The sequence below is a fragment of the Bubalus kerabau genome, chromosome 1 (genome assembly GCF_029407905.1).
Source record: "Bubalus kerabau isolate K-KA32 ecotype Philippines breed swamp buffalo chromosome 1, PCC_UOA_SB_1v2, whole genome shotgun sequence".
NCBI classification, from domain to species: Eukaryota; Metazoa; Chordata; class Mammalia; order Artiodactyla; family Bovidae; genus Bubalus; species Bubalus kerabau.
In genome coordinates this window covers 207,329,884-207,357,188 of record NC_073624.1, presented here as the reverse complement: position 1 = coordinate 207,357,188, position 27,305 = coordinate 207,329,884, and the positions used below count along the sequence as shown (strand labels likewise).

The window sequence follows — 27,305 nt, the reverse complement described above, 5'->3', positions numbered from 1 at the left end:
GCTGTGTTAACGGTCAGCTTGGTTAATGCTGAGCAGATGGGGGCGGGGTGCTGCCAACTCCCTTGGGGACAGTCCTGGGCACGTATGCACATAACACATGTGCAGAGGGTACAGGAGTTCCGCCAAGTGGATGGTGCCATGTGGACTCACCTGCCAGTTAGCACTCTTTCACACTATCGTATATCTGATGAGGCTGCTGAGACAGACAAACCAAGACAGAGGGGCACAAAGTCTCCTGGGTCCACCCCGAGGCAGCTGGAGGTGGATATTCACCCAGGGCCTGGCGTGGAGCCCTCCATCTGTGTCATCCCCAGCAAAACTCCCAGCTCAGGGATCTCTCCACCCTGTTCCCTCTCCATCCGCTGTGGGGAAGACACCAGGCAGGCACACAGAAGTTTATTTCAAAAAAATAATTTATAAAAGGTCATTTGCTTCTGTGTTTTGGCAGGCTCCCAGCCTCTCAGCCAGCACGGGGCGGTGTGGGGATGGGGTGGGCACGAGTGCTCCTTCCATCAAGATGCTGGGACAAGCAGCAGAGGGAGGCAGGGGAGGCCTGGGGAAGTGGGGTTCAGAGGTCTAAGACCTCTCTTGGTATGGGGAAGCAGGGAGGTTTAAGACAGCCCTGCAGCCAGGTCCAACCAAAGCCCTGGAACAAGGACTTCTGCCAAGGCCCAGAAGTCCAAGCAGAACCTTAACAAGCCATTAGAACACTGGGGCCACGACTCCAAAGAACAGGGCCTTGAGACTGGGGTTGAACTCTGGCTTGAGACCCAGAGGCCAGAGAAGGAAGTCTCGAGACTAGGGACCCCAGGACCAAGGACAGACCTCCCCCAAACAGAACCAGAGATCTGGGATAGTACCCTTAGGTCAGGGCCTGGGGCTGCCAAGGACGAGTGCCACCTGGTTGCAGTTGAGCCAGGAGGCCCAAGGCTGGCAGCCAACCCTGCCCATACAGCCTGTGCCCCTGCTCACGTCTGCACCCCAGGGAAGGAGAAGGAGCTGGGCCTCGGTGGTAGGGGGTCGTGGCTGAAGACAGAGTCGCTAGAGGAGCAGGTGCTGCTGGCGTCCCCGCCGGCAGGGGAGTAGGGTCCAAAGGTTAGGCGGAGGTCGAGGTACTGTGGGGAACAGTGTTGGTCAGCCCTGGTGGTCAGGTGGGATGAGGCCCAGAGGGCAGTGGGCATGGGGGCGGGGGGCGGTCTTGGGACCATAGGGGCACAGTACCTCCTCAGAGACGGCCAGCAGGACCTTGTCCAGCGCCTCCACCAGTTGCTTGAAAGTGGGCCTCTGAGACGGTGCTGCGTGCCAGCACTCGCGCATCAGCCCGTACCTGGGGGAGGGGCGGGGGAGGGTCAGAAGGAGCCTAGGGCCTGCGTGAGGGGGTGTGGCGAGGGGGTAGGAGGGTTTGACACGAGGTGAGGCCATTCAGCAAACGAGTACTCTGCCAGGCCTTCCCTGCCGGGCTGAAGAAGGGGTGACCATGAGTAAGAGCTGACCACTCTGTATGACTGGACCGTGAGGTCAAGGTTAGGACAGAGAATGAGGACTAGAAAGTGAGGGAGAGTGGGGTGAGGCCTCACAGCTCTGGGGGGCAGTGTGGGGGCCGGTCCATCCGATGCCCCTCTCGTAGCAGCGAGAACAGCTCCTCCACGGGGATGCCAGGGTATGGGGAGCCCCCGAGGGTGAAGATCTCCCACAGCAGGATTCCAAACGACCACCTGGATGGAGGCAGAACCCAGGCTCAGCAGGGTACAGCTTCACCCCCTAACCCTGTGGCTAGGATAGGGGACCCCACAACTATGATCCACCATGGGGGTGGGAATACGGGCTTCTTTTAGAGGTCTGGTCCCACTCAGACCCAGGGCAAGGGCTTTAGAAGGACAAAGGTTGCCTGTAGATATATCCCAGGCTCCAGCTTCCAGGACTCACACATCACTCTGGTGTGTGTAGACTCTGTCAAACAAGGCCTCTGGTGCCATCCACTTGACAGGCAGGCGGCCCTGGAGGGAAGAGGGCACACTGCTGCCAAGGGCCACGGGTCCCAGTGCCTGGCCCCAATCAGCTGCGCCCCACCTCCCTTACGTTGCTAGTTTTCTTGTAGTAGTCAATGTGGTGGATGCCACGGGCCAGCCCGAAGTCTGCAATCTTCATCACGTTGTCCTCAGTCACCAGCACATTGCGGGCAGCCAGGTCTCGGTGGATGCACTGGGGGTGGGGCAGGGGTCTTAGATTGAGGACACATGACTGGGAAAAGGGCACAGGGGACCTCACAGCAACCCGATGAGTGGGAATCATCCACCCATTTTACAGATGGGGAAGTTGAGAGAGGGGAAACGTAAGCCAACTAACTTCAGGGCCCACACCTTGTCTCTTGCACCACCGCTCCTGCCTGTGGGATAGGAAGAAATGGGAACATGCAGTGTTAACTGCGTATAGATGAGGCAGTACAGAAGGACTCAAGGACGCTTAGAGTAAGGAAAAAGAGGAGAGAGGGAGAAATTGGTGGCATTTAACACAAGGCATGGAAGTGCGGGGATGGGTCATTACCTTCCGGGACTCCAGGTACTGCATGCCCCGGGCCACCTGGTAGGCGCAGGAGACCAGGGCAGGGAAGGAGAGCGGCCCCTCGCTGCTCCGAGGCCCGTCAGGGCTGAGGTCAGGGCCTGGGGGGCGGCGGGCCCTCAGGAACTCCCGCAGGTTGCCCTTGGCAGCACACTCCACGATCACGTACAAGGGCCCTGCAGAGGAGAGGGGCGACAGGGAAGCTGACAAGGCTGTGGCTCCATGCCCCCACCGTCCCTGTCCCTCACCCCACCCCGCTCCCACCTTCCTGGGTGCAGACACCCAGCAGGTTGATAATGTTCTTGTGTCGGCCAATCAGCTTCATCACCTCCATCTCAGAGACCAGGTCTGCCAAGTCCTTGTCGGAGGCGTTGTCTGCGAGGATGACAGCCAGGGTGATTACATAAGGGAGGCTCTGGGTTGGGGACAGGACATGGAGCCCTAAATTCCATGCCAGGAAGGTCTGGGCCTGAATCCCTGCTAGGCTGTGTGGCCTTGAAACAGTCTCTTAACTTCTCTGAACCTCAGGATCCTCTTGTATGAAATGGGACAATGGATTATGCCTTACTCTCATAGCAGTTGCAAGGATGCGACAAGATCAGGATCTAAAAGTGTTAGGCCCGCCAGTGAGTGCAACCAGGAAAAAGGAGGGAGGGGAAAGAGCTCTGAACAGGAAGGAAGCTCCGTCTTGGAGGACTTGGCATTAGTCCCCGAATGGGGTGAGAGCTCCTGGAGGCGGGAAGTAGGCTGGCGCCCTGAGGTCTGTCCGACCAGGGCCTGGCGTCCATCTGGCCTGGGAGTTCAGGGAGCTGCTGGTAGGGCGCAGCCAGGGGAGGCCAGGAAGAAGCTGCTCTAGTTTCTCTTGAGAAGGCTAAGGACGAGGGGCTGAGCCCCTGGGGTTGACCTGTGGCCCTGGGCCAATGACATACCCTCCCCGCCAGACCTCACAATGCACATTTCTCAATCCCTGCCTCCCAGAAAGTGCCAGGTGGCCCCAGCTGTGCAGAAAGGAGGGGCTGGAGGGAGTGGAACAGCGGTTTGGGCCGCTTTTGTAGAGGGGGCTGGGGAATAGTAGTGAGAGGCCTCGATGGTGGGTCCCGCCCGGGTGTCCTGAGCCTCCTGGGGCTGCTGCTTGGGCTGTTCTCTGAGAGAGTGGTGGACACAGGGGGAGATCTGGGAAGGGCCTTGGGGAGACCAAGGGTGCAATCTGGGGGGGAATCATGGGGTTGAGGTGGAGGCCTTCAAGGCTAACAAGGTTATTTGAGGTCAAAGCTGACACAGGGTAGCAGACCCATCACCCTAAACCCTTGTGGTCACCATCATCCCAGTAGTGAAGATTTTAGGTGTCATTTTCCACCAACCTCAGGCTGGGAGGAGGGGACTATTATTTATCCCATGTGACCTGTGAGGAAATCGAAGCTCAGAAATGATTTGCCAGGGTCGGTTGCACATTTGGGCACTGGGCCCAAGGAGTGGGGGGAATGACAGCCTTTCCTGGTCCTCACCCACTAGCACCCTGAGCCCTGTCTGTTATTCCCAAGGTCATAGGGTCTCCCACAAGCTGCCACACTTACCCTTAAGCATCTTGACGGCCACAGTGCTGGCTTGGTCCGGCCGGGTGGGGTCCATGCCGAAGGCCTCTGCGCACACCACCTGCCCAAAGCAGCCCTCGCCCAGGGGCTTTCCCAGCACCAGCCTGGAGATGAGAGAGATGAGGCCTCAACCACTTGGCATCACTCCCGCACAGGATCTGATCCTCACCCTCACTCGGAATGGCATACCTGTCCCGGGGGAACTCCCACAGTGGGTCAAGAGGCAGGTCAAGACTCACAAGGCCAGCGAGCAAGGGGGGGCCACTGGAGGAGAGACGGACACCCCGCACCAGGGACAAGCTTGACTTGGCTGAGGAGCCTGACTCCAGCGAGAACTGCAAAGCGAGAGACTTGGTTGGTCTGCTGAAGCTGAGCTGGGGCGGGAACACAGGCCCTGAGCCTTTGCTGTGGGAACACAGAGGCGGGGGTCAGCATGCTGGATACCTGTCGGGCCAGAGGGAAGCGAGACAACTTCTGCACGGTGGCGGGCTGTCGGTGGTGTCGGGTGAGGAGCGTCTGCCTGCGATATAGCCCGACCAGCAGCAGGAACACGATCAAAGCCAGAGAGCCTGACGAGTACAGGATGATGTCCGTGTACCTGCCTTCGGGTGCTGTCGCTGTCCACGTGAGATCCTCCTCTGCCCGCAGATGGACACACGGACAGAAACTGATTGGTCAGTCAGTGGTCAGTTGGCTGGCCCCACCCCCTTTCACCGAGGCCCTTGTAGCTCCTCATACAGAGAGACACACAGCAGTAAAACTGCATTGATACCCCGTCCTGCGTACCCACGGACTTCCCTGATGGCTTAGACAATATAGAATCCACTTACAATGTGGGAGACCTAGCTTTGATCCCTGGAGGAGGGCGTGGCAACCCACTCCAGTATTCTAGCCTGGAGAATCCCCATGGACAGAGGAGCCGATGGGCTACAGTCCATGGGGTCACAAAAAGTCGGACACAACTGAGAGACTAAGCACAGCACAGACTGCATGTCCCAGAGGGTTGCACAGACAGTTGTATGTGGACATGCATAGCAGGATTACTGTATGCAGAATCCCAAATCCACACACCACATCCCAAATCCATATCTCATAGACCAAGGAAGACTCTCTCTACCCAGCAGGTCACAGTCCATGGCTGGAGCACAGCAGGAGCTCACCTGGCAGCACCGTGAGCCAGGCCGACTGGTAGGAAAGGCCGATGGAGTTGCCCGCCAGGCAGGTATACTCGCCTGCATCCTCAGCAGATACATTCCGAAGGTACAAGACCTCCACCTCTGAGCTATTGATGTCCGCTGTCTGGGGATGGGGGATATACTCAGGGGTCACAGCAGGGCCTGGGGTCCTGCTGTGGCCGGGAAGCAAGGTGGGGACTCCCCACCCCCGTGGGAGGATGGTGGAATCAGGTGCCAGGAGGGACTAGACCTTTAAGACTTGCACATAGGGGAAGCCGTCGGCACCGAAGCTGCTGCCGTTGATGACGATGTGCTTTAGCCACTGGATGTGGGGCTGGGCATCGCTGTACACCTTGCAGAGCAGTTCCACGTCACTGCCCACCACAGCCGTGGTGTTGGCTGGGAGTCCTGCCTGAAGGATGGGCCGGTGCGGGGACCGCTCTGGGGGTGAGGCCGGGCCAGGCTGTCAGCCCTGATCGGTGGCACCTACCTGCCTCCCGCCTACCCCCCAGCTCAAGTGAGGAACCTTCCTGATACTCAACTCAGACCTTGTTCATCCCCTCCTTATACCATTCAAACCTTCCGTGGCTCCCCATTGCCTTTGGGGACAAGGAGAACTTCTCAGCCAAGCACTCAAAAACCCTCCAGGTCTGGCTGTCTGCTTAAATCCCACAACCCAGGCATATACCTCCCCACAGAAGCATTGTATTCTTCATGCCTAGGGCCTTGGCTCCGCCTGTGTCCTCTGCCTGGATGTCTTTCCCATTTCCCCACCTCAGCTGGGCCCTGCTTCTCCAAGCCCACGGTATTCCCTGTGCTTCCCTCGGACCCACCTGGACACTTTGAGTAGCTTGAGTGAGTGGTCTAAGACTAAGTCCATCTGGCTTGTCAGACTGGGACAGGGCTCCCACCCCCACGCCACCTCACCCGCCTGCCCACCCACTCACCCAGCACGTCCAGCAGGTAGCTATAGCGGATGCTGCCCAAAGAGTTCTCCACGAGGCAGGTGTACGTGCCACGGTCAGAGGGCACCACGCTTTCCATCACCAGGCTCCAGTGCTGGTGGCGCAGCTGGGGAGCAGGCAGGCGTCCATGAGAGGCCACCGAACCGTGCCCACAGGGGTCTTCTCAAGCTCTCTAGGCCCCGGGGAGACCAATGCCAAGGGTAGGGACTTTGGGACAAAGGAGAAGGCTCCCCAAATACCCAAACCGTGGGTTTGAGTCTTTTGAGTTTTAGCTCTACTTCTTCCAAGCTGGGCCACCTTGAACCAGTTTTTGCCCATTCTGAGTCTCAGCTTCCTCTGAGACAACAGCTTGGAACTGACCCTGTTGTGGTCTCATCATGAAAATGGGCTGCTAAAACACTGATACCTGCTGGTCAGTGATCCTTCCCACTGTACACATGGAGTTGCTAAGGTCAGCAGGTTAAGTCACTTTCCAGGGAGCAGCACAGTGGGAACTTGACCCAGAGCTGTCCATGTCCACGGTCTCATGCCCCTCCGGGGGCCCTCGGCTGCCTTCCTCATTAGAAAAAGAGCTGTGGGTTTGACTTGAGGGCACCGATGAGGGAACCCGGAGACTCACTCGAATGCCTCCAATGCGATGCTCCCCGTGGAAGTCCTGTCCATCCTTGAGCCAGCGGATGGTGGGCATGGGGTTGCCTGCAGCTGGGCAGCGGAACTTGACGGTGTTCCCGGCAGGCACAGCATGCAGCTTCTTCTCCATGCGCTGGGGGTGTGTCCAGTAGGGTGCTGAAGAGGAGGAGATGGGAGAATTCAGTGTCCACTAGAAGACCTCCTGTTCACACACAGATCTGTTCTCAGTGGCCAGCAGGGAGGCAGGGTCTTTGAGGACTCACACTGACCTTGCTGGGGGTAAACGTGCCCATTCAAGGGGCTCCTGTGGATCTTGGGGTCCTCGTCGCCATTGCTGGAGGTCATGGAGTCTATGTCCGGGACAAAAGGAGGTGTTTGAGGCCCACGACAGAGAGTCTCTCCCCAGGCATCCCTTAGCCTCTGCTGGTCCCCCTTACCATCCACAACCAAGGTGACATTGTGCAGAAGCAAGGAGCCTCGTGACAGGCAGAGGTACTGGCCAGCATCCTCGGGTAGGAAGCTGGCAATCTCCAAGCGGCCTCTCCAGCCTCGTACCCGGCCAGCAGGTGTCAGGCGACTGCCCTCCTTGTACCAGTGGCCACTGCGCTCAGCCCGCCCACAGCATAACCGCACAGGCTGCCCAAGGGCCACCGTCAACTCCTGCTCTTGCTGCTCCAGGCTGGGGGCCAGGCAGGGCTCTGCAGGTCGAGGGCAGAGGTCCGTGAGCCCTGCAGCCCCCTGCCTACAGAGAACATGCTGCACACACAAGACACGAGCACGCTCGACACATGCTAAACACCTGCTGCCCCTTCACAGACACACAACCACATGCTGCAGACGCTATGTGCAGGGCAAACGCCACCCCTCTGGTGCAGAGCACACACACAGCACATAGCAGACATGCTGCACTGGACATGCCACCATCTAAGGAACACACACACACAAGGCACATGCTATACGTGCCACGCACAGGCCACACACCACACCTCCGGGGCACATCACACTCACAATGCATACACCACACATGCTGGTGGGGCCCCCCAAGTCCCACACACCCAGTGCACAGAACACACGCGCGCACATACACACACGCACACAGCCAAAGGGCTCACCACCAGCTCTGCGGCCCAGCTCGGGGCCCCGCACCCTGCAAGGCCAGTCCTCTCTTGGGGACACACAGATAGGTGGACGCTGGCTGGGAGCCAGACACCAAGTCTCCACGGCTGAGTCCTGCCCTGCTGCCACCTCCTCAGGGCCTAGGCCAGGATCCTCTCCAGCCTTGCTCAGCCAGCAGCCCCCTCCTGAGGCCCACTCTTCCCACCCCGGCCACCCTCTCCCTTCTTAGAGGTCATACCCAGCTCCGTTTCCTCAGAGGCCTCAAAGGACAAAGCTGGAGCCCCAGGTGCCCCCAGCAGGACCCCCAGTAGGACCAACAGCAGCCGCATCTCCTTCCTGCTACTCTCGGGGACCCAGGCTGGGCCTCCTATGACTGCCTTCCTGAAACAGAGAGGGTGAAGAACTCCTACTAGACCCACACCTTGGCTGCCTCTCTGCTCCTATTTTGCAGATGAGGAAACTGAGACAAGAAATGGCTGGCTGACTTGTCCAAGCCTGACAGGCAGCGTCAGAGCAAAGACTAGAACCAGCTCTGCCGTTAACCAGAGCTCAAGGCTTCCCCATGGTAGGCTGGGGGTGGGGGGTAGGGGGCTGGAAGGGGGCTGGGCTTCCTGCCCTTCTTGGGTCCTGCTGAGACCTTCCTTGGCACAAATTCACAGAAAGGGCAGTTTTGGAATTCTTTGCTTGGAGGGAAACAGAGAATGGAGACACATCTTCTCCCTCTCAGCACACATAATTTATTTTTTGCTGAATAAATGTATTACTGAAGAGCCAAAAAAAAAAAATCTGAAATATAATACAAGGCCAAGCTTCAGCATTTGGATGTTATCTGATCTGACCCCCACTCCTTAGAGCATTGCTTACATTTCCATGACCAGCTTCGGACACCTGTAGTGGCAGGGTGGGTGTGTGCTTAGTGGCTCAGTCGTGTTTGACTCTTTGCGACCCCATGGACTGTAGCCTGCCAGGCTCCTCAGTCCATGGGGATTCTCCAGGCAAGAATCCTGGAGTGGGTTGCCATTGCCTTCTCCAGAGGATCTTCCTGACCCAGGGATCAAACCCAGATCTCCCACATTGCGGGTGGATTTTTGACCATCTGAGCCACCCAAGAAGCCCTGCAGTGGCAGGGTGCTCACTGCTAACAAGGCCATACATCCCACGACCAGGAAAAATTCTGAGCCAGAATTGCATTCTGGGGATACTTCTGTTTTTAGTGCCCCTGCAACTCCATCAGAGGTGGCACAAGCTCTTGTCAAGCAGGTAGACTCTAGTGTCTGACAGAGCCAACTTCAAATCCTGACTCTTACCAAGTGCAAGTCACTGTCCCTCTCTAGGCTGCTGTCCTTACAGGACTGCTTTGAGGATAAAAGAGAACATACGTAGGGCCAGGCGCACAGGATGCGGCAGTGTTTTCTTCCCTTTCCCCTCTCCATGACTGTCATCCTGTGTCTGCCCTCAGCCAGTCACCTCCAATTCTGGTGCTGTTCCTAGCATGTGTGATGTACACTCCCACCCCATCTAGGTACTCTCCTCCAAACACTATCAACGATGTCTTCATCCACCAAAAGGAACACTCAAACCTGAGGCTCAGCTGGCAGGGGAAGAGGGTGACTAGTATAGTTCTAGGGGCCTGCTGGCTATCACGTGGGGCTGAGTAACAGGTGTCATTGATGTCTCTGCATCCACCTCACTCAGGTATCTCACTGCACTCCTCCTCAGCCACTGCTCCCCCTGTCCTGAGTTCTGAGGCAGGGGGCGCTTAGCTTGTCCTGGCCAAAGCCATCATCTCCCCCTTCAAACGGTTTCTTCTTTGGGCTGCCCCCACAGCTGGGGCATCACTTGTCCAGTCCCTCTCCAGCCCAACTCACCTTCCCTGCCTGAACCCAGAGCATGTGATGGGCATCTCTAGCTTGGGCCTTTGCAAACATCTCCCTTGATTCTCCAGCAGGGTTTTAGAAATTTATGAGCCTGTCATGTACCCCCTGCTCAACACCCACCAGCTTATAAGCCCATAATGGCTGCCTGTGTGCAGCAGCATCCAGTCCACACTGTTTATCCAGCGCCCAAGGCCTCCCTCCTTGCCCCGGTCATTCTCACTGGCCACACAGTCTGCTTCTTCAGCACTGAGAAGTCATTGGCTTTCAGAACTGGGCATGTCTTCTCTCTTGCCCATACCTCTGTGACCCCACTTCTCTACCTGGCTCAGATGCCACAATCTGTGCTCTGTCTGTGCCCACCTTCGTTTTCTATTGCCCTCCTCTGTGAAATCCCCTCACCCTGCTCTGCTCTTCAAGGATGTAGCTCTCTGGGTTGGGAATGGAGTGGGAGGCCCAGGGATTCTATTCCCGCTCCGGGGCTACTCTGACCTCACTTAGTCGGGTCACCCGGGCGGCTGACGGGACAGACTGCCCTGCACCTGGGGTCGAAGGGTCTGACTCTGACATCAGGTAGTTCTGGGTTCTCCAGTCTCCCGCACTCAAGCGCTGGGAGAGCCTGGGCAAGTGACTGCACCTCTCTGAGCCTCAGCTTCCTCATCTCTCTATTCGGGGCAAGCAGACCGTCCAGCAGCCGAGGGACCAGCGCGTCCTTCCTCCGTCCCTATCGGGCCACCCTGGGGAGCAGTGCCAGTCGGCGGGTCTCGAAAGGAGCTGCAGGGACAGTCCACCCGCCCCCGCCCCAGTGGGCAATGAGTAACCAGCTCCGCGGCCAGGGTGCTCTTTGGACGGAGCGGGACAAAAGGCCCTGTGTGCGCTACGGGTTACTGATTTACCTTCCCCTTCACCCCCACGCCGAGCGGGCGCCCAGGTCCCTAGTGCTGGGAGGGGTCAGCTCCCGGAGCCCCGCTGCCGCTCGCCCCCTGGCGGCTAGGAGCGCAGCACGGGCCTGCACGGGGTCCCGGCTCACCTCGAACCTCAGTGGTCCCGCTACTGGCACAACGTTCCGATTTACCTGGGTCCTCCGTGGCCTCGCTCTCAGCTCCCGCCAGCCCCGATCCCCACGCCCAGCGGAGACAGAAGACTGCTCGGGAGTTGCGCAGCCCCCGGCCGCAGAGCCAGGAATGCACCCCAGACAGCGGCGTGGCCACGGGTAGCCCAGCGCCCCGCCCACCTCGGGTTTCACCTACTTCGGGCTCCGCCCCTCCTGGACCAACTCTGTCCTAACAGCGGCTTGGAGGGGAAGAGCCCAGCGCCCCGCCCATCTCGGGTCCCGCCCAGCCGGGACCAGCTCCTGACAGCTGGTGGGTGGTACAGCGTCTCGCGTACCTGGAGACTCCTCGAACTCAACTGCGCCTTGTAGCCTAAGGGGTCGGCCCAATGCTGGCTGGCACACCCCTTCAGAGTCCGCCCCTTTTGCCCCACCTGGGCCAGGCTTCCAAGTTCTTGACCATCGCTCCGTCCCTTGGTTCTTACACCTCAGGGAACAAGACTCAGCAGTTCAGACCTGCCACCTCCTCAGAACTTGGCATAGCCTGGCTCCTCTGTCTTCTGTACAATCACCATACTCTCTGCCCTAACCCTCATCCTTCTCTGCACAACTTTTAGTGGTGTTTAAAATACAAATCTGACTGTGCCAACCACAAGTAAAGCGAAGTCGTTCAGTCTTTGAGACCCATGGACTGTAGTCCACCAGGCTCCTCCATCCATGGAATTTTCTAGGCGAGAGTACTGGAGTGGGTTGCCATTTCCTTCTCCAGGGGATCTTCCTGACCCATGGATCGAACCAGGGTCTCCCGCATTGCGGGTAGACGCTTTACCGTCTGAGCCACCAGGGCTGCTGCTAAGTCACTTCAGTCGTGTCCGACTCTGCAACCCCATAGACGGCAGCCCACCAGGCTCTCCCATCCCTGGGATTCTCCAGGCAAGAGCACTTGGAGTGGGTTGCCATTTCCTTTTCCAATGCATGAAAGTGAAAAGTGAGTGAAGTCGCTCAGTCGTATCGGACTCGTAGCGACCCCATGGACCGCAGCCTCCATTCATGGGATTTTCCAGGCAAGAGTACTGGAGTGAGGTGCCATTGCCTTCTCCGCCACCAGGGAATCAACCACAAACATCTCTTTAAAACGTTCCAATAGCTTCCTGTAGAGATCATTGGCCTGACCTGGCCCCGCCCACATCTCCAGAGGAAGCCTTCCTTACTTCTTCCCTGCTCCCACCCTACCTCTGGACCTTGCACAAATGGTACCGCTTCCTGAAACAATCTTTCTGCTCTAGGTCTGATTTGCTGTTGTTTTTAGTCATTAAGTCGCAAACTTGGCTTAAAACTCAACATTCATAAAACGCAGATCACAGTATCTGGTCCCATCACTTCATGGCATATAGATGGGGAAACAATGGAAACAATGACAGACTTTACTTTCTTAGGCTCTAAAATCATTGCGGGGTAAGAATACTGGAGTGGGTTGACATTTCCTTTTCCAGTGTATCTTCCTGATCCAGAGATCAAACCATGCCTCCTATTGGCAGGCGTATACTTTACATCTCAGCTCACGTTCCCAGAGAAGCCCTCTGAACTTGCCAGGTTCTTCCATGTCTTTTCTCCTGTAAGCATGGGAAAAGAAGCAGGTAGCGAAGTGATTTAGAGCACAGACTGCAGAACTCAAATTTAGCACCATGACACATGGCCTTGTCAAGTTACGCCATCCCTGTGTCTACATTTTCTCATCAGTAAACCAGGTATGACAGTATCATTCTCAAGAAGTGGTTGCAAAAAGTAGACATGTTCTTCTCACACACAACAGTGGGAATATAAATTCGTGGGGTCCCTGTGGAAAACAGTATGGTGGTTTCTCAAAAAATGAAAAAAAGAACCACCATGTGACCCAGCAATTCCATTCCTGAGTATATATGGAAAAAAATGAAAACATTAATTTGAAAAAATACATGCACCCCAATGTTCATAGCAGCATTATTTACAGTTGCCAAGATATGGAAGCCACCTAAGTATCCATCAACAGATAAATGAATGAAGAAGATATTATATATATATAATGGAATACTACTCAGCCAGAAAAAGGATAAAACTTTGCCTTTTGCAACAACATGAATGGACTTGGAGGGCATTATGCTAAGTGAAATTAGTCAGAGAGAAAAAGACAAATAATGTATGATATTACTTATATGTGGAATCTAAAAGGTAAAACAACCTAATGAATATAACAAAATGAAACAGACTCACAGATAAAGAAGACAAACTAGTGGTTACCTGTGGGGAGAGGGAAGTGGGGAGGGGCAAAACAGAGGGGATTAAGAAGTCTAAACTAATATGTATAACAAGGATATATTGTACCACAGAGGGAGTATAGCCAATATTTCACAATAACTATAAATGGAGTACAAACTTTAAAAATTAAGAATCATCTTGTATGCCTGTAACTTAGAATGATTATATAGCAACTATACCTCGATAAGAAGGAAAAATAAGTAGACATATTATGTGTAAGTCTTCAGAATGCTGGTGCTGCTGCTCCTCAGTCGAGTCTGACTCTTTGTGACCACAGCCCGCCAGGTTACCCTGTCCAAGGGGATATTGGAGTGGATTACCACGCCCTCCTCCAGGGGATCTTCCCGGCTCAGGGATCAAACCTGTGTCTCCTGCATCTCCTGCATTGTGGGCAAATTCTTTACTGCTGAACCCAAGCCTTCAGAATTCTGCCTGACATATAGCACTAGCTTTATCATGTAAGCTGTGATTATTTAGGACTTGTTATTCCCTCACCACATGTTCAAAAAATATAACAGCTAATTCTGTAAACAGAAGGCAGGAACGGCCCAAAGGCCATACCATTATATCTCAGTTGCCTGGTACACAACAGGTGGACTCTGAATAGCTCCACCATGTCCCTTCCGGCTCAGGTCTGCCTCAACTGGGAGCACTTCTCTTGAAAATATGGTGTCATAGGTCTGCTGACCTTTGATTTCTATCCAATCTTCACCTTAAGTCCAAGCCCTGTGCTCCTTTTAAGATTTCTGCAGGAGAAAGGATACCCTGCAGTGGAGTCTCGGTCCTGCCTCCCAGTCAGCCCCCAGGCTGGTGGAGACCCTGCCCTTGAGAAGTAGCTTCCTTTCCCTTTGTTATGCAGAGGAGTCCAGCTTTCTCCACCCAGACTCCCAAAGAACTAGAGGCTTTTCCTTTGCATAACTAAAGTGAAAGAAACTGAAGTGGTTCAGTCATATCCGACTCTTTGTGACCTCATGAACTGTAGCCTACCAGGCTCCTCTGTCCATGGGATTTTCCAGGCAAGAGTACTGGAGTGGGTTGCCGTTTCCTTCTCCAGGGGATCTTCCCGACCCAGGAATCGAACCCAGGTCTCCTGCACCGTAGGCAGACGTTTTACCATCTGAGCCACCAGGGAAGTCCTAAAAGGCCATCAAAGTGATTTTTCCCTTTTCCCTCTCAAACAAAAGGGTCTCTTCCCAAAGATAAATCAGAAAATAGTTGGTTATCTTTTTTAAAAAAATATTTTATGTTGGAACACAGTTGATTAACAATGTTGTGTTAGTTTCAGGTGTATAGCAAAGTGATTCAGCTATATGTGTACATGTATCTTTTTTTTCCAAATTCTTTTTCCATTCAGATTATTACAGAACATTGAGCAGAGTTCCCAGAAAACAGTTGGTTAGCTTTTAAAAACTGTTTGTCCTGATTCCCCCATGAGGGTCCTTCCTTGTGGAGCACCCTGGAAAGATGAGGTTCCGGGCACTGGGGAAGCCAAGCAAATGAGAGCCTCCTGCCCAGAGAGGGCCTCAGACCTCCCGGATTCAGCTCCCCACTGCTGGTCCTCTGCTGGCTCCTCCGTGAATGTGGTTGGTGGGGGGAGTGGGGTGAGCTGCCAGCAGGAGCTGGACCCCACATAGCTTTCATTCAACTTCCAGGCACTTTCCCGGTTTACCTGAGCCAAAAGCAGAATAAGGCTTTCACAGTCCAGGTTGTGCAACCTCCCTGTCCCCTGAGATGCCCAAGTCCTTCAGCCTAACAACCCTGCCCCCACTCCCTGCATCGGCACACGTGTGTCCAGCCCTCCTCCCACACGCACAGCTTCTCACACTGAGCCTGTGCAGAGTTTGACTCTCTCACAAGGTCTCTCATTCATTCACTCATTCACCAAGCATGTATGGAAGGTTCATTATGTAGCATATACTGTTCTAAGTCCTGGGGTTAAAGCTGCTGACACAGTAATAGGGAAAGATAGATAAGTAAACAGAGCACAGAAGGAGACATGCAGGGGGAGTCTGGGAGAGGCACCCAAGCCTGTCTTCCCTTCACGGTCTTGCTCTGTTGCTAACAATCTTTCACCAGTCACATCTGCAACCGTTCTCAAAGATGGTCAAACATGCATGGACACACACACACACACACACACACACACACACACACCCCACACTCCTAACGGGCTCAGGAGCCTGCCATCCTGTGATTTTGTCTTTAGTTGTCTCAGCCTCAATTTCTTTAGCCCCAGAATAGGTTCACCCTACTTCCTTTTCCTAGGGGTGTTGGAGGAATTGAATGAGTTAAGAGAATGGGTTTCACCAGAACAGGAAGTCAAGAAGAATTCCTCATGTTGACTGAGTTCCCACTGTATGCCATGTGCTAGGTAAGGTATTATCCATCCATTATATCCTTTGATCCTTCCCTCCAGCCAAATGGGGGAGGAGTCCTTAGCTCCCTTTTGGTGGTGACAGAGCAGGCACTCAGGCAGACAGAATGACTTGTCCAAAGTCACATAGCAAGTGAACTTGAATGGAAGTGAGCCGTGAACCCTACTCTCTTGGGCCAAAAAGGGGAGGGAGAGCTCAGGGTGACTGTCTACAGAGCTGGGATGGCTGGTGCTAATATATCAGCCCACTTTCTGTCTGCCTCTCTCTCTCTCTGTGGCCTGGAAAAGCGGTGATTCACCTAAGGTGAGTATGTATGGGAGCTGGGGCTGGGCATTGCTGTCTCTGCCCATTTGGCCAGGATTGATGGGGTACCTATGAAGTGCCAGGCCCAAGGCAGGGGTTGGCAGGCTCTGGGATCCTGGATTGCAAGGCTGGGCCAAGAGGGACTCCTGAGGCCAGGCCCCACCCCCCACCTGCCTGGGAGCAGAGTTAGGGGGAGGGGGTAGACATTGCCTGGTGCCGACCATGTTGTTCTTGGATGGCAGCCGGGCCCGGGGAACACTGGGGCTCTTGTGCAGAAGGGCTGCCGTAAGCCCCTGCCCAGGCCCCACTCCAGCACAGGCCTGGCCCCATCCTCTGACCCAGTCTTGTGCTTTCTGCTCTTCTTTCCTTTGGTTTTTCTTTTAAAACAATTTTCGTTTTGAAGAAGTTTTAGAAGATGGCAAAAGTACCCAGGGTAATAGATTAACAGTTGCTACTCAGAATTGACAATTAGTATCACTTTACCATTTTTTCCCAAACCTTTTCTCTTCTGGTTTCTCCCATAGGCTCTGGGGAGGTCTGGCTTGGCTTGCAAAATGGAGGTGACAGTGACAGCTACTGAGTGGTGAAAGGCTGGGTGTTAGAGTCAGACAGATAAGTTATTTGAATGCTGAAAGCTTGGTGACCTTAGATAAGTCACTTAAGTTAAGCTTCAGTGTCATTTTCCTTAAAATGGGAACAACAACTCTTCTGTGAGGGCGCAATGTGATAATGATGTGTCTAAAATATGATGCACACAGCTCATGTTCAGGAAAGAATAGCCAATACTGATACAACTATGGGCCTAGGTAGGACCTGGTCCAAGGTGTGGGAAATATACTCCTGAGACCAGAAGGGAGGGACTATGAGGGTCTTCTCTCCTCCAGTCCTCATATCTCCTCATAAGCCACCCATTGGGCACATCTACATCCAGTTTCTACTCTGGGGACAACAAAGCCAGGAATTACAGGCTGCCCAGGACCTTGGTAGCAGAGGCGGGGAGCCTGGTGCTGATGTTTGTAGTCTGGGAGAGTTCTCAGGGAGGCCCCCTGAACCAAGAATGATGGATAAGAATGGACTACAAGGGATATGAGGGTCCCTCTGGGTCAATCCTGCTACCTCCCAGAGTCTCAGCAGCATTCTTGGTCCCCTCATGCCTGGTCTCAGATACTGTTAGCCTGTGTCTTGGCATATTAGGACCAGAGGTGTCTGGGGGCTTTTGTGGTTTGCCAGACTCAGGCCTCCCTTAGCCCCAGGTCTGGAGGTAGGTGAAGGTCATCCTGAAGTCATCAGGATTGTAGTCTCTTCTGGGCACTAGACTTTTACCTCATGGTTGCAAAATGGTAGCTTCAACTCCTGCCATCACATCTGTGTTCAGGCAGGAAGAAAGAAGAAGCCACAAAGAGTTGAATCTATACCCAGCAACTTCTGATTTTATTTCTTTGACCAAACTGTGACACATGGCCATGCCTAGCTGCAAAGGAGGCTGGGAAGTACATATATTAATTCTGGTGGACACATTGTCTTCCCTAACAAAACCTGGATCCATTAAAAAGAAGGGGTGGCTGAGCATTGGGCAAATGCCTAATGGTGATACAGTCTGTATCACTAGTCTCATCGGCCCAGCAGTGACTTGTTTAAAACACAAACCTAACCCAGTCACTCCTCAGCTTCAACTACTCTCTCCCCACCACCCACTGGTATCCCCAGCTCTTTAGCCTAGCACTCAGGACCCTTCAAGACTGGTGTCTACTGCTCTCTCCTGTCCAATTTCCCCTCTCTGATTTCCAGCTGCACTGAACTCTCTCCTGAACAGACTTGATTTTTCACATCTGATGCCTTTGTACTTGCTGTTCTTCTTGTTGGGATTATCTTTCCTTCGTGTCCCTCCTTCCCTCTCTCCCTCCAGTTATCCCACCAGATGCCTGCCATTTGGGTTTCTGGATTCCTCTCAAGCATTCCATCTTCTCTGAGACCCTTCCTGACCACTCCGATCTGGACATTTAAATCCTTTCCCTCTCAGTGGAAACAGGACCTCTTCTCTGAGGTCCTGGCCCTCTCTTACTCTGAATTCATGCGAGGTTTGGGTAGGGCCAACACCTCTCCCTGGTCCTGTGGTGGGCATGTGTCCCTTCACCCGGACAATGAAGATATTCCATCTTCAGCCTACTATGACCAGGCTAGGGATGAGCATACGGCTCTAGCTGGGCCAGTGAGAGGCTGGCTCGGCCTTTTATTGGAACTAATGGGAAGCTAACACTCTCAGAGGTTTCTGAGGTATGAATATGGAAGTCTAGAGCTGCTTGAGTAAATTTGCCTGTTAGTGAAGCCAACACAGGAAACAAGAGGGCCAAGAGATGGAGCGTGCTTGGATCCAGCCATGCCTGCAGCCATTACCTCTTCGAACCTTCCATTTATATAAGCCAAATACTTTTTTTCTTAAGTTAATTTGACTTTTGTTTTCCCCCAAACTCTTTATACGAAAGCCTCTTAATAGATATCTTCCCCAGGAGAAATTATTCCTCCCTCCTTTGTGTCCTCACCACCCTCTGTTGGCTCTTGGACCATACTGTTCATTTGTTCACATGTCAGCAAATTCATCATGTCTCTGCTTCCATTTGTTTAAAACCATTCAGTGGCTTCCCATTGCTTTTAGAATAAAGACCTGTATTAGTTATCTATGACTGTATAACAAATTACTCCCAAACCTAATGGCTTAAAATAACAAACATTTGGCTGGCTGTTGACAGGAGCCCTTCACTTCTCTCCACACAAGCCTTTCCACAGGGCTGCTTGAGTGTCCTCAGGACATGTTAGCTGGTTTCCTTCATAGCTGGTGATCCAAGAAAGACTGACTGCATGTCTTTTATGATTTACTCGAGAGTCATACTCGGTCATTTCTACATTATTTTAGTTGTCAGAACTGAATCACTCAGTAGAGGCCACTCAAGGTAGGGAGTGGGGTTGCTGCTGCTGCTGCTAAGTCGTATCAGTCGTGTCTGACTCTGTGCGACCCCAGAGACGGCAGCCCACCAGGCATCCCCGTCCCTGGGATTCTCCTGGCAAGAACACTGGAGTGGGTTGCCATTTCCTTCTCCAATGTGTGAAAGTGAAAAGTGAAAGTTAAGTCTCACAGTCGTGTCCGACTCTTAGCGACCCGATGGACTGCAGCCCACCAGGCTCCTCCGTCCATGGGATTCTCCAGGCAAGAGTACTGGAGTGGGGTGCCATTGCCTTCTCCGAGGGAGTAGGGTGGGGGAGAGGAAATTAAAACTTGAATTCCTGAAGAGAGGAATAGTTTAAAACATGCATGGCTATATAAGATCACTATAAGATTATAATAAAACCACTATAAGACCAGATCCTACTCTGGTGTTTGTTGTCTGAACCCTTTTCTAAGGTTTGGGAAATGCCCCCATTTTCTGCCAAAAATGTTAGCTGCTCTCCAGGTTTCTCTTCCAGCTAAGGCCCAGGCTCTTCCAGTTCACACCATCTCCTCCAGAGAGCCAGTGATGTCCATAAGTTGGGCTGGGGAGGCCCAGGAGCAGTTTTCTCTGGTGGGGGCTGTGGGTCCTGGGCACAGCGTCAGGACGGGCTGGGCTGCTGGCACAGGCAGCAGCGTCCAGAGCTTAGCGTAGGCAGGGAGAGCCGTGTCCTTTCTGCGCCCGTTCTGTGATGTGAGAGGGGTTATATACCTCAAGCCCAGCTCTTTAGCACTCTTGGTAGTTTCTTGAATTTGAACTAGCTGGAATTTATTTCTGCTGCTTTCTGCTGAAAATCTTGACTCACCCCGAGGAACTTGGCCCTGCTAGTCTCTCCCCTTACATGGTGACATAGTCTCCCTCCTTCCAGATGACAAGCATATGCTTGCCTCGAGGCCTTGGCACACACTGTTCCCTCTGCCTGGAATATCCCCTCCCCCTCCCCTGCACCTGTTACCCATCACCCCAGCCTAGTTCCTATCCAACCTCCCAGTCTTAGTTTGAAGCTCGCTTCCTCAGGGGGGCCCTTCCTGCCCCTCCCCCAGCCTGGGCTCAGTCCCCCAGTTCTACGCTTTAGCTGCAGTCGTTTTCCTTCCCAGCACTTTATCACAACTGTAATGAGTAACTTGTACCCATTGGGTCCTCTGGGACAGAGATTGTGTCTCATTCCAGGATCCTGGCATACAGGAGGCCCTGCGGAAAAATAAGTTCACTGTCCAATACGCTCCAGGGAGCTCTCTCCTACACTAACAGCCCTCTGCCAGAAACTGCTCAGCTCCTGGCCAACTTCCTGGCCCTCAGATGCAAGTAACAGATTTCCCAACTCTAATCAGCTTATTGAGATTGAAGGTGGGAGGAGAAGGGGAGGACAGAGGATGAGATGGTTGGATGGCATCACCAACTTAATGAATGAGTTTGCATAAGCTCTGGGAGTTGGTGATGGAGAGGGAAGCCTGGCGTGCTGCAGTCCATGGGGTCACAGAGAGTCGGACACGACTGAGTGACTGACCTGAACTGGTTTATACAAAATAGTGAATTGATTGGCCTTTGTGTTTTAAAGTTCAGGGGCAGACAGTCTCCAGGAACAGCTGGATCAGGATTCATTCTCTTTCCTGTTTTCTTCCCAAGGGCTCCTTTCTCCAGCAGATGCTCCCCAAGAAGTAACAAAGAAGGTCACCAACAACTCTGGGCTCAAGACCTTCCCAAAGCTTCTAGCAGAATCCAGGAGGGTAGAGTCAGACCCACCCAGACCACAGGAGCTGAGGGTGGGGCTTTTCCAGGAAAATCTTATCATAGGAAGAACGGTAAATAGATACAAGGAAGCCAAAACAAGGGATAGATACTGTACTTGGTGATTCTGTGATCCTTTACTGTGCAATGAATCATCCCCAAACATAGTGATTTAAAACATTATTATTATTCCTTGTGATTCTATTGAAGTCGAAGATGTTCTCCTTCATGCGTGTGAAATTGGCTACTGGCTTCTGTCTCCATGTGGTCTAGTCCAGACTTCTTTTCAACATGGTGGGAGTGGAAGCTTCAGGGCCTATGCCCTAGCCTTGAAAGTTGCACAATGTCACATTCCTACATTCTCTGAGCAAAGCAAGTCTCCGGGTCAGTCTAGATTCAAGGGATTGTGAAATGGACTTCCTATCTTGATGCCTGGGTTTTCCAGGTAGCACTAATGGTAAAGAACCTGCCTGCGAATGCAGGAGATGTAAGAGACTCAAGTTCAATCCCTGGGTCAGGAAGATCCCCTAGAGGAAGACATGGCAACCCACTCAGTATTTTTGCCTGGAGAATCCCATAGACAGAGAAGCCTGGTGGGCGACAGTCCATTGACTCGAAGAGTTGGACACAACTGAAGCAGCTTAGCATGCACGCATGCATCTTGATGCCTAGAGTGACAAATTCACTTTGCAAAAGGGCTCAGACCCAGGAGGCCAAAAAATCCTGAGAGGCCATTATTGAAACAATCTACTACACCCCATAACTTCTATGTCCTTTCACTCTCTTCCCACCCAGCAACCTGGTTCCTTTGACCTTGATAATCACTAGAGGCTCTGCTCCTTCAAGAAGTCTTTGTGTAAAATTCCAGCAATGGTCCCTACGAGCCCATATTCACTTACCCATTAATTTGCTCATCACAAAGCAGTTATTAAGATAATCACAGTCCTATGCTAAGCACTGGGGACTCAGGGTAATGCATAAGGTCCAGTTCCTGACCTCAAAGAGTTTCTAGTTTAAATGAAAGTGTTAGTTGCTCAGTCGTGTCCAACTCTTTGCCACCCCATGGACTGTAGCCTGTCAGGCTCCTCTGGCCATGGGATTCTCCAGGCAAGTATACTGGAGTGGGTCGTAATTCTCTTTTCCACAGAATCTTCCCGATCCAGGGATTGAGCATGGGTCTCCGAGCATTGCAGGCAGTTTCTTTACTGTCTGAGCCACCAGGGAAGTTGACCGTAACAGAGAATATTAATAGTAATACTAGAGGAGGCACAGGGCATCTAGGAGCAAAGAAAGGCAGGCAACTTAGCCTTGAGGGTCAGTGATCTTCTCAGGATGAGTAGAAATGTATTAGGGGGCACTCTTGGTTGAAGTGATAGAAAGTCAACTTAAACTGACTTAAGGGAAAAGGAATGTATTGATTCAGAACTAAAAAGTCCTGAGAGTATTAGCTTCAGGCATGGATGGATCCAGGTGCTCATTAGAAATCAGTCTCTTCTTCTCTCTCAGCTCTGTTTTCCTCTGAAAGCGAAGTTGCTCAGTCGTGTCTGACTCTTTGCAACCCCATGGACTGTAGCCTACCAGGCTCCTCCCTCCATGGAATTTTTCAGGCAAGAGTACTGGAGTGCATTGCCATTTCCTTCTCCAGGGGATCTTCCTGACCCAGGGATTGAACCTGGGTCTCCCGAATTGCAGATGCTTTACCATCTGAGCCACCAGGGAAACCCTATGTTGGCTTAATTATCAGGCAGACTATCCTTATATATTGGCAAAGATGGCTACTAACAGCTCCAGACTTATGATTCTGATTGCCCATGTTTAGATCACAGGTTCACCCCTGGAACCCGGGAGTGGGCGGGGTCAGTCTCTCAGAACCACAGGGTCTAAAGAACGGAGCAGAGACATCACGCAAGTAAGAGTTTTAAAAAAAGGCTGATGAGCAGGCTAGACATCAGGTGACTCCCAGGCAAGTGACTAAATTAGAGCCCTCAGAGTTATCCCCCAAGGGATACCTGGTAAGGTGTGCTAAAACTTGGGATCGTGGGGGTCATATCTCTGCACACTATGTCTTAGTTGTGTAAGCTTTGCAAGAGTTTGCCTCTGTATTTCTCCCGTTAAAATGAAACTTTTCAAATTGTTTTGAGGGCTAAATGAAATATCAAATACAGGGGCTCAGGAAAAGTCATTCTGTTCTCTCTGGCATTAAATCAAATAGTACTTTGGCCACCTCATGCGAAGAGTTGACTCACTGAAAAAGACTCTGATGCTGGGAGGGATTGGGGGCAGGAGGAGAAGGGGACAACAGAGGATGAGATGGCTGGATGGCATCACTGACTCGATGGACGTGAGTTTGAGTGGACTCTGGGAGTTGGTGATGGACAGGGAGGCCTGGCGTGCTGCGATTCATGGGGTCGCAAAGAGTCGGACACGACTGAGCGACTGGACTGAACTAAACTGAACTGAACTGAACTGAAAGGTCCTGAGACTGGTCTTCTTTGTCCAGCAAAAAAAGGAGCTTTCTCCCCCTAGTGGCCAATGGGGTCATTGCACTACAGAGTTGACCTTTTCACAGAACTTTAAGATTTCTTCCCAGTTTTGAAGCTCCTGGATGGATAGAAGCAGCATTTGTGGAGAACAGCAAGCTTGGGAGTGCTAGAGCAGGGCTGTGTCTGCCCTGTCTGTCATGTGGGCTTGACACAAGGCAGAGTAGGTCAGGTCATTAGGTGGACAGATGGTGAGAGGGAGTTGTTTTTCCTATTTGACAATATTGGGTGCCCATCAGAAGGCCTGGTTAGGGGTTGGAACAGCTCATCGGACAGGGGCTGTTGTGAGGGAAGGGCTTTCTTTTTTACTATTTCTTGGAAGCATCCCTGCCTGTCACGACCTCTTTAAAACTCTGGCTGAGAACTCTGATTTCTTCTAATTTCTACTTCATAAGAAAATATCAAGGCCTCAGGACACATGAAGCTGGTGGCAGGGTTCAGACCAATACCCAGGGATCCAGAATCATATAGCTCCTGGCACATACACAGTCTTGTGTCTGCATTGAGTGGTTAGTGCATCCAGTTCTAAGCTAAGAGTTTTACCTGCACGATTCCATTTCACCTTCTCTTCAGATGTCATTGGCTGTAGGGCTTGGGGTGCAGCGATAGGTTGAGGTTCCATATCAGTGGAAGATGACTTCTTGCTAGAGCCCAGGGGAGAATCATCTTTGGCCAGCATGTTGCCTTTTCTTCCTCCCTCAATCAGATTGAAATAGGTTTCTGACATTTCATAAATCACTGAGTTTTAATACAGGATGCTGAGCCAAATGCCATCTGCCTATAGAATTCCCTCCCCAGGGAGACCCAGAGCTTAATCTGGCCAATGGTAGAAACAGTAGTCATCATTCACATAGTTTCTATCATGTGTTAGTCACTGTAATTTTTTCATACATATCTATTCTTCTGGGCTTTCCAGGTGGCACTTGTAGTAAAGAACGTGCCTGCCAATGCAGGAGACTCAAGAGACTCAAGTTCAATCCCTGGGTTGGGAAGATCCCCTAGAAAAGGGAATGACAACCCACTCCAGTATTATACTTGCCTGGAGAACCCCATGTACAGAGGAGCCTGGCAGGCTACAATCCATAGGGTCACAAAGAGTCATACATGACTGAAGTGACTTAGCACACATATATTCTTTAAATAACCCTATAAGGTAAGTGAGTACTAACATTTTACCCATTCCGGAGCCTGAGCACTTTTCTTAATAGGTACTTTTGTTTTTTTTGTTTCCCCTTGGCCATGTTATGTGGCAGGCAGGATCTTACCTAACCAGGGATCAAAACTGTGCCCTCTGCAGTGGAAGCGAAGTCTTAACCATGGGACCCCCAGGGAAGTCCCAGAGCCCGAGTTCTTTGCTGCTTCACTAGGCTGCCTCTCCAGGGCTGATACCCTTCTTCCATGAGAGCTTCCTTGGCCAGTGGAGTCATGGGCAGGGGTTCCCTCTAATGTTTATCTGCTGGGTTGTGTATGGTAGGTCCTGGGCCACACTGGAGAATATTCCAGGCTACAGAAATTCAAACCTGATTTCAGGGATGCTCAGAGTAAAAGGATCATTGATGAAAAGATAAGACTCTTGGGTTCAAGTTCCTGGGTGCCACCAGAATGGTCAAAATTAGAAAGATGAACAATACCAAGTGCTAACAAGGATGTGGAGCAGGAACTCTACACTGCAGGTGGGAATGTAAGATGGTAGAACCACTTTGGAAAGCATTTGGCATTGTCTAGTCCAGCTAAGCATGTACCTACCCTATGATGCAGCAATTCTATTCCTGAATGTATGCGTGCATGTGCACACCAAATGACACATAAAAATTTTTTATAGTGGCTTTATTTATAATAGTTCAAAACTAGAAACAACCCAATTGTCCATTAGCAGTAGAATGGGTAAACTTCAGTATATTCATATAATGGACTATTCAGCATGAAATAAATTTTTTGTTTTAATGAACTTCTGATACACACAATAACATGGATGAATCTCACAGACATAATATTGAACACAAGTGGATGCATGGACGAGTCCCTTTTTATAAAATTGAAGGGCAAGCAAAATGAATCTATGGTAAGGCAGGTCAAGATAGTGTTTGCTTCTGTGGGATACTGACTAGGAAGGGAAACAAGGCCAGCCTCCGGGGACTGGTGATGTTTTCTATCTTGATCTGGAGGCTGACTGACCATATGGTGCACCATCCTCATCAAATTGTACTCTAAAAAATTTGGCTCACATTATTGAATGTATGGTGTATCTCAAAACATTAGAAAAGCAATGATCAAGTAAAGATAATCTTTGAATATGGCTGACAAGAGTTATTTTTGCCCTCCACATCCACTATTCTCCCTTGGGGCGGAGGGAGCTCTGCACTTTCTTCTTTGACGCAAGCACATCTCTCTCTCTCAGTCAGTGTGTTGTAGGTGGGACTCACTCCTTTCCAGGTGCCCAGACGACCATTTCCCCTAGCTGCAGTGACTGGTTTAGGGACGGGAACAGATCCAGATGGGCTAATGAGTCAATCCCAGCATTTTTTTACTGGTACCAAGAAAAAGATGTTCTTTCCACTGCAGTTACCAATCTATTAGGATATAAACCTGAAGCTGCCAGAGGCTGTCTCCACCTTCTGGAGAAGTCTGCCCAGGGAAAGAGGCCACACAGAGCAAACCAGAGTGAGACGACTGTGTCAGAACCTGAATCTAGCCATCCCCGTACAAGGCTTTTTCATTCGGAGACTCAATACATTTCCTTTTTTAGATAATTACTTTAAGTTTCTTACAGTTACAACTAGAGTCTAATACACCAGGAATCTTGGGTAAAATTATGAGAGGGGAAGGGGGCTGGGAATATAAAATAACCACAGAGCCTCATCCAATCTCATTTGCCACTGCTGCCCCTGCCAAGTGACTACTCACTCTGTGAGACCGTGGCCCTGCCAGATGAGTGAGACAGGCCCAGGGGTCATGGGGGAAGTACTCTGGCCCTTGTTTGTAAAGACAAGGAATCTAGAGAACCAGATTCTATGCTCCATTTTGCTCTTAGCAGTGAGACCTTAGGCAAATCACCATATCTTTTTGAACCTTGTTCTTTTTCTATAAACTGGAGTATCATCTCCTAGCTCAAAAGGTTGTTATAGAGATCAAATGCTAGTTTCCCAATTTCTTCAGTGTTTTCATACCCTTGGCTGAGTTAGTGCCTGCATCTTTGTGCATTCCCAGAGCATCCTGTATAACCCTCTATTACCATAATGATCTTTGACTGTATGAGCTACCCAAGGGCTCTAAGAGAATGTTAATTCCTGCATTCCCAGGCCAACCGGGCTGGGCACACAGCTGATAGGACTCTTGAATCCTGACTAAGAGATCCTGCAGGTCAAGGGCTCATACTCTGGCAGCTCACTCATCTCTCTGCCCTTTGCTTCCTTGCCTGGTAGGTGGGGCTGATCATGACATCTTGGTTGGGGTAGAAGGACTCTGGGGAAACTGCTAAGGCAGTTAGGCTCTGGAAGCTGAGAGCTGTGTAGGACCTTTCCCAGTTGGTGAAGGGCAGGTTCCCAAGAATAATTTGCTGAGTGAAGAATAGGAGTTCAGGCCACCTGGGCACCTTCCTCAGATCTGGCTGGCTGAAGCAAAGAAGGCTGCTGAAGTCATCGCATGCACTCCTTTCCCAGCTCATTTCTGGGTCATGGAAAAGGTTTTTCCAAGAATGACAAGTCCCATGGAACCAGCCTACTGCTATGTATTAGCTGAGCAGGAAAAGCCCATCCTTTCTTATGCATCCTCATTCGTTCATTCTTTCATTCAACGAACACTGCACGACAAACCACTCTGTCCACCAGAGGAATGGAGATGAATGACGCTAGTTCTCTGCCCTGAAGGAGTTAGCCTGGAGAGAGTCAAATTGGACACCGCTTCCCTTTTGGCCTCCCTGTACATCTCCTTTCCTGCTCCCCTGAATTCCTTCTCACACAGCAGCCACACGATCATCTCAAACAAAGTAGATTCCCAGCTTAAAGCTTCTAAAGACCTCTGTGAGGCCCTCCAGGATAGCGGGAGGTAGATGAGCAGATAAACTTGTATTGAATTTAGGGCACCTGGACTCTGTAGGACTTCTACAGAGCTGCCAAGCAATT

At 51.8% G+C, this 27,305-nt stretch overlaps 1 protein-coding gene and 1 long non-coding RNA gene across 2 annotated transcripts; both read right to left on the bottom strand.

Moving 5' to 3' along the window:
• Positions 1-395: 395 nt before the first annotated feature.
• FGFR4 (fibroblast growth factor receptor 4) lies at positions 396-11,087 on the bottom strand. The gene is made up of 18 exons (XM_055566691.1): positions 10,987-11,087; positions 8,276-8,418; positions 7,359-7,619; positions 7,191-7,271; positions 6,911-7,077; positions 6,274-6,397; positions 5,577-5,767; positions 5,312-5,450; positions 4,596-4,789; positions 4,341-4,486; positions 4,134-4,255; positions 2,824-2,934; positions 2,545-2,735; positions 2,080-2,202; positions 1,927-1,997; positions 1,578-1,715; positions 1,222-1,327; positions 396-1,115 (listed from the first exon to the last, which is right to left on the bottom strand). The coding sequence occupies exons 2-18, from the start codon at positions 8,364-8,366 to the stop codon at positions 969-971; spliced, it is 2,403 nt and encodes an 800-aa protein (XP_055422666.1). The 5' UTR covers positions 8,367-8,418; positions 10,987-11,087; the 3' UTR covers positions 396-968.
• A 1,285-nt stretch (positions 11,088-12,372) lies between these two features.
• On the bottom strand, positions 12,373-14,012 carry LOC129642135 (uncharacterized). The gene is made up of 2 exons (XR_008709555.1): positions 13,437-14,012; positions 12,373-12,575 (listed from the first exon to the last, which is right to left on the bottom strand). It is a non-coding gene; the product is annotated as an uncharacterized LOC129642135 (long non-coding RNA).
• Between the last annotated feature and the right edge of the window lie 13,293 nt (positions 14,013-27,305).